Genomic DNA, 16838 nt, shown 5'->3' with positions numbered 1-16838 from the left:
TTCAACTCAATAGACGAGAGAATGTGTGTTTGAAAACTAGTGTGAATGATGGTGTTTATGGTCCTTAGTGTTCTTTCTGATTTCTCATTTTGTTGGGAAGTATGGTCACAGGAGAAATAGATATGGATACCTCTGAGTCACAAAGATGATGAAATTGAGTATTATCAAATTTATCATTGTTTTCATATTGAAAGGATTGAATGTCCCGATTAAATTGAGTTTTAATGTGAGCACAAAAATGGAGGAATTTAAAGAAAATATCATATTTGAAATGTAACAAATAAACCCATAGAAAATGAGGTTAATGATTAAGAAATACGACATAATATTTAATATCACTAGTGCTTTGCAATGAAGAACTCCATACATCTTAATTAATAGGCTAAAATGGAAAAATACACAAAAGAATCTGATAAAGTAAACGGAAGCTAACATGTTTGCTTACTAAGATGCTTCACAAAATAAAAGACTTTTCTATACAATGAATAAAATGACTAGAAACCAAATTATGAAAAATGAGATGACTGGGGTAACCAATATGCTTATACCATATGGTTGGGCTGATAGAGATAAGAGTTTAAGGAGACGAGCTTATGACGGGATAAAGATCCCATATGCTGTCACATTGTAGGAGGGTTTGACGAGTCCGATAAACCTTCATGGAAAAACCAAATTCATCAAATTCAATAAAACTTTTAATGTCATGAGTAAAAAAATGAATAAAAAATAAATTTGATATATGAAGGGTTATAAGAACGTGATTAAGAGAAATGGTACATATGAATAATAGTGAGGAAGGGTGGTGTGTCCTGTTTTGGTACAAAAAATTGATACATCACCAATTAATACCAAAGAATAAATTCAATTATTAGTAACAGAGTTTAGGATATCTAAGTTGACATGAAGATGGGAAGTGCATTAAGAGACATGTATTAAACATTTGAGTGAGAGAAGTTGCTTGATCTTGAAAAGTTTGACTCGTATTAGCAACCAATGTCCATGGAAGAGGCAAGCTTAGTTTATCCGAGTAACAGTAGAAGTGGTGTAACGACCCAAAAATCACGACTAAAAATTTCTTTAAAAACATTACTAAAATCATATTTATAAAAACTGTATCATAAGTCATAACATAATTTTTCGAGTATTAATTCAAAACATAATCTTCTTATCAGAGTCAAACATTCCCAGGCTAACTGACTATGGTGTGTGCACTGCAATCTTCCCGAGCTCCTCTTTTGAAAACTGAGTACCTGAAACCAAAACTAAAAACCATAAGCACGAAGCTTAGTGAGCTCTCCCAATCTACCACATACCATACAATAACATATAAAGCACATATTGGGCCTTGCCCACTGCATCGGACCGAGGTCCGGACTAACTGGGGCCTTGCCCCCTGCATCGAATCGAAGTCCGGGAACTGACTGGGACCTTGTCCCCTGCATCGGACCGAAGTCCAGACTAACGGGGGCCTTGCCCCCTGCATCGGACCGAGGTCCGGAAACTGACTGGGACCTTGTCCCCTCCATCGGACCGAAGTCCGGACTAACTGAACAAAGCATAACATAAACATATCAACTAGCATGAACACACATAGACTGCATACTGCATCGAGACAGAGTCTGAAACACATAACACAAAACATGCTTGAATCACAAAGACATCAAGCACCCTAACTACTGCATCGGACCAAGGTCCGAAACTAATTGAACATAGCATAACATAATCATAGCATATAACATGAACACATATACTGCATACTGCATCGGACCATAGTCCGATACACATAACTCATACCATGTATGTATCACTAAGACACCAAGCATACTGAACTACTGCATCGGACTGAAGTGCAGAACTACTGCTAACTAAACGGGCCGGCATTGTGGCCGTAGACCCGTTCCTACTGGAAGGAAACTCACCTGAACTGCTGAGCTCTGCCGATAACCTCTTGGCTGCTAACCGACAATCCTCTGAGTCGTTGCTCCTCTAGCTCTCCGAGCTACCAATATCAATATGACACTTAGTCTGACAGTCCTCTAAAAGTCAACTGAGTCAACTCTGGTCAAGTCAAAGTCCTGGTCAACCCTACTCGTCGAGTCTGCCTACTGACTCGCCGGGTTCATACGCTCAGAATCCATTCATTTGCGGCTCGACTCGCCGAGTCAGCCCCTGACTCGCCGAGTCTACCGATTTCCGAGTCCTGTCCTGACCAACTCACTGAGTCCCCACTCAACGCACTAATCCGAGTCTTAATTCGAAGGGTTTGGGGTTTCGCGACTTGACTCGCCGAGTCCAAGAACAAACTCGCCGAGTCCGAGGCAATCTTCAACAGACTCGCCGAGTTGTTCATCCAACTCGTCGAGTTCATCTCCATCTTCATACTACTCGCTGAGTCCACTCGAAGGACTCGCCGAGTCTATTCAGTCCTTCATATATTCAGAGGCTTTTGAGTCATGCATGGACTCCAAACTGTAGATCCACTCTTTTAAAGCCTATTCCTTACGTAAAGTGGCAAACTTTACGTGTAGCTAAGGAGATCTAGGCTAAATACACCATGAACTAGGGTTTAAGACAAAAGGGGCTTAACAATCAACCCATAAACTGAAGCTTTATGATTCTCTAGGCCAAGATACACTTAGATCTGAAGTAGCAACTTCATATCTGGGCTTCTAACTCGAAATGGTTCATAAACTTGTCCAAAAAGTGTGACATCCCCAATTTCACGGCCAGAAAAGACCGATTTGTTTATGCTTTGTTTTCAAAATCAGAGTGATCATTTAAAGAAAACGGTTGCGGAATTTGTTCCCAAAATAAAATATGATAACCATTTTATCAAAACATTTCTCGAAAAGAATGTATTTTTATTAAATAATAAAACCTCGGGATGTCATGTTCGTTACAGACCAAAAGCATAAACAACATAAAATAGACCTTACAATAGTTATTCAACTACTGATCTATAATCCAAAATCTCTCGTCAAGTCCGCCGACTTATACTCTTGTGTCATTACCTGTAATGAAAAGAAAACTGAGTGGGTCAGGCTTGGGAGCCTGGTGAGCATATAGGGTTTTCAACCCACAATAATACATTTGTTAGGTTCAATTATCAAACAATCAACCCAAATACCCATCCCCATTATCTTCTTAAGGTTTCACCCTAAGAACCAACTATCCTTCATTCACTTATTCCTAAGGAATCGGCACGAAATCCATTGCTGCCAAAGTTTATCTATCGAGTACTAAATCCATAGTTATCAGACGCTAACTCCATAGTCGTCGGGGTTTACTCAAGCGGCGCTAACTCCATAGTCACCAAGGTTCACTTAACAAGCGCTAACTCCATAGTCGCCAAGGTTTACTTAACAAGCGCTAACTCCATAGTCGCCAAGGTTCATCAAATAGGCACGAAGTCACATCGTCGCCAAGGTTTATACAATAGGCGCTAACTCCATAGTCACCAAGGTTTATCTAATAATAGGCGCTAACTCCATAGTCACCAACTATCCCATCTACCCTTGTTCTACCCAACAATTTTGTAGATATAAATACTTACACAGTTTAAATCATTTAACACCTGTATAAAACTCCAATTTCCATGTCCATCTCAAATAGACAAATAACATATAAACACATAGCATGTATTTCATAACAAATACTTCATATTGATGTGTTAGAAGAAATCAACTACACACCCACACATATAAACAACAATATACTTAATACACTCAAACCATACTTGTATTATTATCGTGTTTATGAAAGGTAGTATACACTCACTTGATCAGAAGATGATCGGACAGCACTACGACTTGCAGAAGTAGTAATCCACCGCAGATCTGGAAGATCTCCACAAAAATCAAACTTCTCGCGGGCAGAGCTTCGGCTCGGGAACCGCACTTCTCGGGATCTTCGGGATCTCGGGACTTGCCTCGGGGCTAGAGAATAATACCGGGGCGTCGGGGTATTTCTGGCACGCAAAACGATGCAAAACGGGAGAGAGAAGAGAAGAAATTGGCAATTGGTTCGGCTGCCCTCGCATCCTATTTATAGGAGGCTGGAGCCTCGGAGTACGCGGGGCGTACGCCAGTACGCGGGGCGTACTAGTCCGAAAAACGTCACTGCGTGCGTCATCCGAAGCCACTTGCTGCGAATGTCGACACTTCGGAGTACGCGGGGCGTACTCGAGTACGCGGCGCGTACCTTGGATCAGACCGGTGACTCCTTCGGATAATGCTTCCGAATTTCCTTTTAAATTTAAATACAAATTGATTAATAAACTTCGGAAATTCATATCTTCTTCATACGAACTCCGTTTTCGACGTTCTTTATATCCACGCGAAGGTGAGACTACGCTCTACATCTTTCGTTTAGACTCCGTCGGCTAATTTTGACTTTTATTTTTATTATTTATTTTTAATAGGCCGCGACAGAAAACTTCGTTATAAATTCATAACTTCTTCGTTTGACGTCCGTTCTCGCCTAACTTTTTATCGCTTCGATACCAACAACGAGATCTTCGATTCTTGTTTAGATTGCTAAGGCTAAATATCGCTCTTACGTAAATTCACTTTTTTTACGTCGCGCTGTGTCGTGCCGGTTTTGTCGCGAAACTTCGACAGGTCATAACTTCTTCGTTATAACTCGGATTTTGGCGTTCTTTATATGTACGGAAACCTTGTAACATATACTACAAATTAGTTAGGATTATTCATCCTAAATAATCTTCTATCAAAAAGTCATTTTTGACTCTTATTGTCTCTAAATTGACTAGCCCTGATCTACGGGCGTTACAATTATCTCCCCCTTAGGATGATTACGTCCCGGAATCATCAACGAAATAGGATTCGTATATTGACTCCATAAGTTATCTCTCCATTCTAAGTAATAACCCTGATGGGTCGTGTCCCGATGACCTCTCATCATAGTCGGACTCAATTGATATGACCCCTAGGGTCGGAATAACAACTATCTTACTAGACATTACCGAAACAATGGTAATGACATACTTGAATAAAACGGAATCAATTACTAGCTTCTTGATAACCTTGTGACTTCCCCCGATCCAAGCGTGAGTCCTGTGCTTCCGATAGTATAGATCTCTACTACCATTCACACCTACTCATACTCGTCCCAAGTATTGTCTCGCAGTTAACCAAGTCACCATACATAAATCATATAATCATTCAACACATCAGATAACAAAACTAGGATTTATATTAATTCTTGAAACTATTACACAAAAGTTCAAGTTCACCCTATACTATGCCTCTAACAGGCTATGCTTCCTAATACAGACTTTACCGACTTTATATATTAATATGAAGTCTTCATCCTTTAACCCTCCCATCCCTTTCTGCTTCGTTGAGGAACATGTTGAATGCCCTTGGCTGTGGAGGTGTGTTTTTCTGTGGGCAGTCTTTAGAAATATGACCTTCTTCATTACACCTATAGCACATCTTCTTGTTAGGTGCGCACTTGTTGGCATAGTGCCCTGTCTTCCCACATTTGTAGCAAGTCATCTCCTCGCTACATTTCCCGAAGTGTTTCTTCTTACACTTCTCACACCACTTAGCCTCATCTCTTCCTCCAGTTTTCGAGAATTTACTTTCTTTATCGATTATTGAAGATCCTTCACGCTTCCTTTTCTCTCCAACTTCAGCCCTTTCCAGACCCTTTTCTTTTATTTGGGTCTCAACATTTTTGGCTGCCCAGATGGCGGCTTTCAGAGTGGTTGCTTGTTTGACTATCGGACCAAAGTCCGCTGGTAATCCATTAGCAAACTTGTTGACCTTGGAAAGTTCAGTCGGAATTAGGTATGGAATAAGCTTCATCTTCTCCGTAAAGCTCGTAGCGTATTCAGTAACGCTCAATTTTCCTTTCTTCAGATTCTGGAACTCATTGTTGATTTCCAGAAGATCCTGCTCAGAGCAGTATTGCATCTTCATTTGCTCCACGAACTCTTCCCAAGACATCTTGCTAGCTTCCCCCTTGGGCATTGAACCAGCCAGTAACTTCCACCAGCTCAATACTCCATATTTTAACAGAGGGATTGCAAGAGCGGTCTTCTGTCTGTTGCTACACTCGCAACTTTCAAACATTGTCTCCATTTCGGAGATCCAGTCCATGACTTGCACCGGTGTTGGGTTCCCAGAAAGACATGGTGGTTTGGATGCCATGAAATCCTTGTACTTGCATCCACGTCCATCATTTCCTCTATCCTGGTTGTTTTGGCGAACTATTGGTGGGTTGGCTTGACCAACGGTCCCACTATAGTTTCCTCCTTCAGAATGCCCTCCATTTACTTCGGGCTCTTCTACTCGAATTGACAATTCCTCGCGATTTTGTCTGATCAGACGTCTAGTTTCTTCCATCTGATTATTCAACATTGCCTGGATCATCACTTGAACTCCGGCCATTGTCATTGGTTCAGGCGCTTCTGCCACAACAGGTATTTGTTCAATTACTGGTACTTGATTCCTGTTCTCATCAGCATTTCCAACTCCACTCCTCGTTCTCACCATTTTTGATCTATACACCGAATATGGTGAAATTAGATCCTTAATCACGATAGATATTCAAATCATCCTTATCACTCCGAAACGTTTATATGCTAGTTCTAATATCGTAGACGTACGCTTAGAATCCTATACACATAAGGTTTCCAGATCCGGTCGGCAACAGACCATAGATCCGAACAAATAATAGCATCAATATAGCTATCACACAAAACATTTAGCACGTAAAAGCATTTTAGGCAATTTTCCTAAAATAAAATAGTGCCTGTGTCAATTTAGGTGTACTACCTAAAATATAATGGACACACTCAACCCGCAATCATTGCTTAGCATTCTAAGTTTAAGTCTAGAAATCCTACAAATTCCTAGTTCGCTTAAACTAATGCTCTGATACCAACTGTGACATCCCCAATTTCACGGCCAGAAAAGACCGATTTGTTTATGCTTTGTTTTCAAAATCAGAGTGATCATTTAAAGAAAACGGTTGCGGAATTTGTTCCCAAAATAAAATATGATAACCATTTTATCAAAACATTTCTCGAAAAGAATGTATTTTTATTAAATAATAAAACCTCGGGATGTCATGTTCGTTACAGACCAAAAGCATAAACAACATAAAATAGACCTTACAATAGTTATTCAACTACTGATCTATAATCCAAAATCTCTCGTCAAGTCCGCCGACTTATACTCTTGTGTCATTACCTGTAATGAAAAGAAAACTGAGTGGGTCAGGCTTGGGAGCCTGGTGAGCATATAGGGTTTTCAACCCACAATAATACATTTGTTAGGTTCAATTATCAAACAATCAACCCAAATACCCATCCCCATTATCTTCTTAAGGTTTCACCCTAAGAACCAACTATCCTTCATTCACTTATTCCTAAGGAATCGGCACGAAATCCATTGCTGCCAAAGTTTATCTATCGAGTACTAAATCCATAGTTATCAGACGCTAACTCCATAGTCGTCGGGGTTTACTCAAGCGGCGCTAACTCCATAGTCACCAAGGTTCACTTAACAAGCGCTAACTCCATAGTCGCCAAGGTTTACTTAACAAGCGCTAACTCCATAGTCGCCAAGGTTCATCAAATAGGCACGAAGTCACATCGTCGCCAAGGTTTATACAATAGGCGCTAACTCCATAGTCACCAAGGTTTATCTAATAATAGGCGCTAACTCCATAGTCACCAACTATCCCATCTACCCTTGTTCTACCCAACAATTTTGTAGATATAAATACTTACACAGTTTAAATCATTTAACACCTGTATAAAACTCCAATTTCCATGTCCATCTCAAATAGACAAATAACATATAAACACATAGCATGTATTTCATAACAAATACTTCATATTGATGTGTTAGAAGAAATCAACTACACACCCACACATATAAACAACAATATACTTAATACACTCAAACCATACTTGTATTATTATCGTGTTTATGAAAGGTAGTATACACTCACTTGATCAGAAGATGATCGGACAGCACTACGACTTGCAGAAGTAGTAATCCACCGCAGATCTGGAAGATCTCCACAAAAATCAAACTTCTCGCGGGCAGAGCTTCGGCTCGGGAACCGCACTTCTCGGGATCTTCGGGATCTCGGGACTTGCCTCGGGGCTAGAGAATAATACCGGGGCGTCGGGGTATTTCTGGCACGCAAAACGATGCAAAACGGGAGAGAGAAGAGAAGAAATTGGCAATTGGGTCGGCTGCCCTCGCATCCTATTTATAGGAGGCTGGAGCCTCGGAGTACGCGGGGCGTACGCCAGTACGCGGGGCGTACTAGTCCGAAAAACGTCACTGCGTGCGTCATCCGAAGCCACTTGCTGCGAATGTCGACACTTCGGAGTACGCGGGGCGTACTCGAGTACGCGGCGCGTACCTTGGATCAGACCGGTGACTCCTTCGGATAATGCTTCCGAATTTCCTTTTAAATTTAAATACAAATTGATTAATAAACTTCGGAAATTCATATCTTCTTCATACGAACTCCGTTTTCGACGTTCTTTATATCCACGCGAAGGTGAGACTACGCTCTACATCTTTCGTTTAGACTCCGTCGGCTAATTTTGACTTTTATTTTTATTATTTATTTTTAATAGGCCGCGACAGAAAACTTCGTTATAAATTCATAACTTCTTCGTTTGACGTCCGTTCTCGCCTAACTTTTTATCGCTTCGATACCAACAACGAGATCTTCGATTCTTGTTTAGATTGCTAAGGCTAAATATCGCTCTTACGTAAATTCACTTTTTTTACGTCGCGCTGTGTCGTGCCGGTTTTGTCGCGAAACTTCGACAGGTCATAACTTCTTCGTTATAACTCGGATTTTGGCGTTCTTTATATGTACGGAAACCTTGTAACATATACTACAAATTAGTTAGGATTATTCATCCTAAATAATCTTCTATCAAAAAGTCATTTTTGACTCTTATTGTCTCTAAATTGACTAGCCCTGATCTACGGGCGTTACAATCCAAAAGTGGGTTAGATCTGATCCCACATCGGCTTGGAAGGAGAACGAAAAATTTCCTTATAAAGGGGTGTGGATACCTTCCTTGTCACAACGCGTTTTAAAGCCGTGAGGGCAGCAGATCCCATAAGAACTCTGCAGTTAAGCGTGCTCGGGCGGGAGTAGTACCAGGATGGGTGACCCCCTGGGAAGTCCTCGTGCCGGGTGGCCCGAAGCGGACAATATTGTGATACGTGCCAGAGGGGGATGTTACAAATGGTATCAGAGCCAGGGCACGGGTCGATGTGTTCGACGGGGACGTCGAACCCTATAATGGGGGGTGAAAGTGGGTTAGATCTGATCCCACATCGGCTTGGAAGGAGAACGAAACATTTCCTTATAAAGGGGTGTGGATACCTTCCTTGTCACAACGCGTTTTAAAGCCGTGAGGGCAGCAGATCCCATAAGAACTCTGCAGTTAAGCGTGCTCGGGCGGGAGTAGTACCAGGATGGGTGACCCCCTGGGAAGTCCTCGTGCCGGGTGGCCCGAAGCGGACAATATTGTGATACGTGCCAGAGGGGGATGTTACAAAAAGCCCCAAATCTCACAACTAGAATAGATCTAAATGAAGGAAACGACTTAGTACCTTCAATAACTCAGAAAGGTTCCACAAACTCCAGATCTAAGACTAATCCTTGAAGCTTCCTTGATTTCCCTCTTTCTTCTTCCTTCAAATCACCCAAAAATGGCTTGGAAGCTTGAATGAGCAACAATTAATGGAGGCTTAGGATTTCGGGTTCTGGACTATAGGGGCCGCAAATGAGCCCTAGGGAAGAGAATAAGATGCTTAAATAGGGTACCAAGTGCCGAAATTAGGGTCCAACCCAGACCAAACTCGCCGAGTCCACTTGCCGACTCGCCGAGTCGGTCAATTACTTTACACCCGGATCCCGCTCCGACTCGCCGAGTTCCTCCCTAGACTTGCCGAGTCAACCCTCTTTAACTTAGGGTTTTTCCTTTCCTTTCTTGACCTTTCTGATTTCGGATGTTACAACTCTCCCCCACTTGAACTAAACTTCGTCCTCGAAGTTCTCTTTGGTCAACTGACCTGCAATACGCCTCAACACCCTCCCTGGTGACTTTAACCCTTTTGTCCATCACTCCAGCCACTCACAGTGCTGGTTGTTACTACTGGTACATACTGAATTCTTCTCTTTTCCATAATTCCCTTAACGTTACTTCCTCCAACTAAAAATCCTGTTGCCCCTCATCCGCCTACCGGATGCACTGAGACTACCCTGGTCCAACTAATCTGCCGATATCTGGGTTACCGGACTCCCACCAGTCACTACACTCCATCGCAATCTCCTAGTCGCTTCCAGCGACTTCTGAAGATACTTCGACTATCTATAATTGTTCTATCTGTTCTGCCACCCATACTGAGTCGATGCTGCTGGAACCAGCCTGCTTATCTCTCATCTGACTACTCAACTTCCAAAAACTTGAGTCTCCCTTCCTGAAAGAAAGGCTACCTGCCTAATCACCCTTGCAGATCACTTATACTTGGCAAAGGACTCAACTAATCCTGCTGAGAGGGACTTGCCATTTCCAAATCAACCAACTATACATTCCTCACTTGAATCCCAACACAAATACCAATTCTATCCATAACTCTGAAATTATCTGAACACTGAACTGCCTGATACACTGAACTGCCTGAAACACTGAACTACCTGAAACACTGAACTGCATGAAACACTGAACATGCCTGAAACTCTGAACTGCCAAATAAAAAATGAGAGGGATGTAAGACTTGATGTTGATGATGTCGTATGGCTTCTTAATTACGAGTTTTTCATAGAGGGGTTGTCAATGAAGAGAGACTGGCATGCTAGTGTTGAAGGTGGCTAGAATATAGAAGAGAAATGAATACTAGAATTTACAAAGACAGATAAGATTTTGTTCTGATACCATACTATAATATGACTATCCCCATGAAATATTGTCTCTCATTAATCATAATTTATAAGAGAATACAAGGTTAAAAAAGAAAATAAAAATAAATACAAACTAGAGTCGTTAATGTGGATGTACAAAGATTTATACTACCAATAATATGCATCGATAGGAAATACATATATTGAATGAACTATATATTTTTCTATAGATATAATTCGTTCTTGTCATTTAAATGCAATACTACCCACCATCGTATACAAAATTGCATATTTGGATATCATAAGATATTCGATTTTATCATTCTTCTATACAATAATTATGAGTAAGATAATATTTCTAGTAACCATAATCTGCTCACTTGATTAAGGCGTTTCTATATGGAAGGCCCCAAGTTCAAGTACAACAGGCTTCAACTAGGGCGACAAGGAGAAGGTTCGCAACGTTGTTCGATAGGCGTATCTGAATCTTTCACCAAATGGTGAACCTTCTTCGGGAGAGCCCGTAAAAAACAAAAATGCCCTTTAATTAAAAATATATAATATTCCTAGTAAATGAAATCTTAATATTTCATTGGTTTTTAAGTCCTCTTACACCAAAGTATAAAAGTAAACGCGAAATAATACATTTTGTCAATTTTTTATTTAACCCAAATTATGAATATTACATATATCATCCTTAAATCGAGATATAAAGCTGGGAAAAAAAAGTTAACAAAATCAACCCATTGATCAGTGATCACCAGTAATCTTAGCATATCGTGAAATATTTTTTGCATACAACTTTATATCAAACCTTGTTTAAAGTGAACATATTCTTTATAGATATTTTAGAACCATCAAGCTGGAATCTTTTGTGTCCTTTATTTTCCTCCGCATCTTTTAATTATGTGTTTGTTGATAGAAAACCTAACACAATCATCACTCAAAGTAATAAAATTCCTTAAATTTTTATCAAAAATGGATCAACACAAGAGTTGCGACAAGTACAACAACGGAGTGGAATTTGATCCATTTTTGAAATAACAAAAAATGGATCAAGATAGTGACTGACTACTCAAACAACTACAGATATTTATATTTTATCCAAACACTCTCCCCTTTTTTATATGGAGTTCTTTATTTGACACGCATACGAAGTTGATGAAATTTCTAGGTTTTCATTCATTTGGCGCACATTACACCTGTTCTTGTGTCGCCTTGAATTCATGTTTGGACCCAAGGGAAATGGCTCCTACACAGACACACATAAATAAACTTAGGGGCTTGTTTTGCATGTGAAGATTGATATGCAAAAAGACGTGAATGCCCTTTGTCCAAATGAAAAAAAATTATGATATACCTGATTGCCAGCATTTGGGCCATTTGTGGTAAAGAGAATAGGGTGACAACATTTATCTTCATTCATCAAGCTTGATTCCTGAAAGTGTGCAATTAGGGCAGCTTTTCCTTGAATTCGACCATATGCAAGACATGCCACTTTTCCACTGTGGAATTTCTCCCATTTTTTCCCATGAAATGACTGAAAAAACAAATCAACATTATTTCATATTGTTTTTAATTCAACTGAAAAGACAACAAAACTCACCTTGTGAAACTGCACTATCTGAAGTGGATCAATCATGTTTATAAATGCATACCCCATATTGCACCTATTCTGTTAAAAATATACATGAAACTTCACCTTTTATAGAAAATATGATTATGGGTGTTTAAAAAAAATGTGAAATAATACTTGCCTTGAAGTCAAGAGGCAGATAAATGAAATCATAAGTTCCTTGATTATGTTCATCAATTGCAGCCAACAACATTGCTGAACTATACCTGCAATAATAAGTAACAAAACTCGATTTAATAAACCCTAATATATTGAATCTTGATGATATGTAGAATGAGAAACAATTACTTATTTGGAATATTTTTGATCATCAATGTTGTTCTAGTGTCTTCACCACGCAAGACACGTTGAATATCAAGTTCATATTTTTTGTCATCTGTGTGAGTGTGACAAGAAACAGTTTCATGTCTACCATGTGAGGTTCTTCTTGTTCTTCCCCTTGGCCTTATAAAAGATAATGGCAATGTACTTTCTGTTTCCCTTTTGGGAGATTTATGTGTTTTAATAATATGTGGAGATGACATCATGGAATTAGGAGATGCTACTGGAATAACAACATCTGGTTTACAAGACTCCTCCATATAAGATGGTGGTGATCCGATTCCGATTCCGATCGCTTGTTGTTTATGTATAGGTGAAAATGAGAAGACAGGTGGCAGCATTTCAGATAACCCATGAAGATTGGGGAAGCTATGAGCACAGATGTTTTGATTATGAACATATGGAGGAGAATGTGACCAGATTACAGGGTTTAGATGATGATGATGATTTTGGAAGGTGTTGTAAGGTGAACCCCTAAGCATGTGTTCCATTTGTGGGATGTATGGATTCAACATATTATAGAAACCTTCATGGCTGATGGGTAGTGATTGATGATGGAAAGTAGGGTGTTCGGAGGAAATTGAAAAGTCTGAAGTAGTGATTTGAATTTGATCGGTGTTATTAAGTCCTTTAGCAATTGCAGGATTCTGTTGAGTGAAATATAATTTAGAATTTTCTTCCAATTCCATGCCTCCACTACTGCTGAACAGATCAAAATCTTCATCATCACCATTGACAGTAGCAGTAGTACAACCCAATTCATCAAGAACCCCAGAGAAGAGATCTTCTTCATCAGGAAGAAGACTTTCAATAGTTTGTGAATTTTTGGTACAAATTATTGGTTTTTCCTCTTTAAGGCATGTGGGTTTGGGTGGAGTAACTGCAGAAAACTAATATTGAATTAGCTATGCATATAATAAATAAACTAATCATGGTAACTACATCAGTTTTACAAGTATAAGTGCAGATTGAATAATGCTCACCTTGCTTATCAGCTTTGAGAGTTGATTTTCCAGCATGTTCCTTGCAAAGTAAGGAACATTATCTTTCAGAAACTTGATAACAATTATAGATCTTTCAAGAAGACAATAAAGGCAAAAGGTATTCTCATATAGGACAAGATAGAATAAAACAAACATGTTAAATACTGACAATAGTTAAAGGGGTACCTCACTGGGAAAGTATGTTCTGTGATTGTACGTATCCTGTTGATCCTTAACAGCAACTGGCATGATAGGCAAAAGAAACAAACTGAAGATTGATGAAAGATCTAGAGGCTTTGAGTTAGTATAACTTGATCCCTCTTACAAGATTATCTGAAAACGATAAGAACTTATTCAGTACAGAAAAATTAAAGTTAACAGTTAACAGAATATGTGTTATGAAAACATACACATGAACATGGAGGTTTTAGGCATATAAACTACTCGTAACCTCATAACCCACTTTAAAAGAAATGAAAGAGATCACTCGGAACTTTTAAAAATAATTGTGAACAGCATCACAAGTTAATTACAGGTCTTCTTCCTTCTGTTTTTGGGTTATCCAAACCAATTCTTCCAACATTCGTACGAACCGCTTCATATTGTTGAAATTCGACTAAAATTCCGAAATTCAGATACAAAACTAATTTCACAAAGTTCATAGGAAACAATTCAAATCGTCGAATGTACACGAAACACCAAAAATTCACAAAATTATACGAAATTAAGTAACGAGGCACAACTAAAAACAAAATAAACATGTAAAAATTCAGTATCAATCAAAGGAGCCGCGCTTACACCAACCACGACTGCTCCGATTTTGGGCATAAGTTATCACAAAAGAAGGTAATCTAATTCTAACAGACATAGCTGGGTTTGGAAAGTTAGAAAATTAGGTAAACCAGAACTAACCAGCGACCTACTCCTTTTGCGAAATTCGAAGCAACAAACGTGTATGAGCTTCTTTCACTAAGATGTACGCATCCACATGTTCACCGGAGACTGTAAAGATGTGTGAGAGGCGAGGAAGAGGAAAGAAGCCGGAGGGTAGATGTAGTCCGGTGACCGGTGAGCTATAGGTGTGTCTGTGTAGCTTTGAAGGAGAAAAGGACAAAATGTGAAAGAAATGAAATGGGCGCGTTTTGTGTGTTTGCGTGGGACAGTTAAATTAATTAAGATTATACGCAAGCTATAAATAATAATTGGAGTAGTGTTAGGCCAAGATCAATGTTTTAAACCCGATTATATAATATGAATTAAGTAAAATTAAATAATGCATTTTCACAAGATAAGTTAAAAAAAAAAACGGAATTTGAATATATGTAATTTTCAGACAATTAATTATTAGGTAAATTTCGATTGCTTAAAAGTTTAAAACAGAAAATGATAGAAATATATTTTTATGCATCATTGAATTATTAATTTCAAATGTAGAAATTTATTGCCTATTTTTGTACCGGTTTTTGTTCGATACTTGTTTTTCTTCATAATAAAGTTATCAGTATACTAGTATTTTTTTTAATTAATTTAGGATTAAGATTTAAGAACATTGATAATACAGGTGATCATAAATTAATTACCAGAAAAATAATTACTTGATCCATGAAAAATAATTGCTTTAATCAAACACTAAAAAAATATAATACACGGTTACAAATACACATCCAAATATTATTTTATTATAACATGAAATAATTATCACTAATATTATTATTATTCAATAATGGTATATTTTTCTTTAAAATGGTTTTAACCGACAATTACGATAATGCAATGGTGTCGTGGATTTTGTAGATGGCCCATGCCATCTTTTAATTATTTCATATGTAAAAGTATAAAATTAGTTGTCTCTTCGTTAATATATCATATATAATTTTAATAAGAAATATTTATATGATTCGAAAATATTAGATGATGAATTTAAACTAGAGATTAAACGGTCAAAGGGATGCAAACGAGTCGAGTCGAATCAAGAATAACAGCCTCGAACTCGGTTTGCTTAAATTTTTTAAGGCTCAAGTTCGACCTCGGCTTGTTTCGAGCCTTATGGTATGGAGCTTGAGATCGGTTCGTAAATATTTATACAGATTTGGGTTCAGCTCGTACACGGTACACCCTAACTCATTGTAATGACATTTACTAAAAAAATAATACAAATTTTAATATATAAAAATAAAAATATTTTTTATTTTATATATATATATATATATATATATATATATATATATATATATATATATATATTGGGGGAGAGAGAGAGAAAGAGAGAGAGAGAGACTCCATTTGGGATCGTGAGCCTAATCGAGCTTAGTTGTAACATCTAAAAAAATTACAAGGTAAAAATTTCATTTTTCGTTCAACCATAAACACCATTTAATCATTTCAATCATTCAAAAGTATATCAGGTTAAAATAGTTATCAGAGTACAAATGCGTTGCGATCAAGTCGGTCCCTTCCCTTGCGAACTAGGATTACCTGAAAAACATTTTAAACATAAGCTGAAAGTGATGAAGATTAGTGAGTTCCCCAAAATACCGCATAACATACATATCTGTCAGCTCAAGGTTGTGTCGAGTCTATTTCGCTCTCAGGTCTATTTCACCCCCGAGTCTATTTCAACTCATGTGTCGGCCGAAGGCCGTACCGGGTCTATTTCACCCCCGAGTCTATTTCGACTCATATGTCAGCACGAGGTTGTACCGAGTTCATTTCACCCCACATACATATAACAAACAAGCACATAGGCATACATACATACAGTAGGAGTCACAAAGACTACAAGCACATACCATCCTAATGTCCTACAGTATAGTGAGCAACCTCACCTCGGTCCATTGACAATCCCAAAGATGCTCGAGCTACTGGACCGAAGAATCCCCCCGCTAACCAATCAAATACAATCATGATCAATAATCAGGTCATAACCATAATTGGGAATTAATTCACTAATCCCGACTCCTAGGGTAAAGGACTATTTTACC

At 38.6% G+C, this 16838-nt stretch overlaps 1 protein-coding gene across 4 annotated transcripts; it reads right to left on the bottom strand.

Moving 5' to 3' along the window:
- Positions 1-11860: 11860 nt before the first annotated feature.
- LOC111892264 (protein MEI2-like 4) lies at positions 11861-15132 on the bottom strand. 4 transcript variants are annotated; one of them, XM_023888337.3, is made up of 8 exons: positions 14770-15132; positions 14044-14190; positions 13858-13897; positions 12842-13754; positions 12675-12759; positions 12524-12592; positions 12278-12457; positions 11861-12169 (listed from the first exon to the last, which is right to left on the bottom strand). In XM_023888337.3, exons 2-8 carry the CDS (start codon positions 14104-14106, stop codon positions 12041-12043), a joined length of 1479 nt encoding a protein of 492 aa, XP_023744105.1. In that variant the 5' UTR covers positions 14107-14190; positions 14770-15132; the 3' UTR covers positions 11861-12040. The 4 variants fall into 4 exon arrangements, with proteins under 4 accessions (XP_023744105.1, XP_042757108.1, XP_023744107.1 ...); XM_042901174.2 differs by lacking the exon at positions 14770-15132 and adding an exon at positions 14268-14722; XM_023888339.3 differs by lacking the exon at positions 14770-15132 and having other exon boundaries at positions 12842-13764; positions 14044-14183.
- Positions 15133-16838: the final 1706 nt, after the last annotated feature.

The sequence above is a fragment of the Lactuca sativa genome, chromosome 4 (genome assembly GCF_002870075.4).
Source record: "Lactuca sativa cultivar Salinas chromosome 4, Lsat_Salinas_v11, whole genome shotgun sequence".
Lineage (NCBI taxonomy): Eukaryota > Viridiplantae > Streptophyta > Magnoliopsida > Asterales > Asteraceae > Lactuca > Lactuca sativa.
The sequence above is the reverse complement of the archived record's forward strand: the minus strand, read 5'-3'. Positions and strand labels throughout refer to the sequence as shown.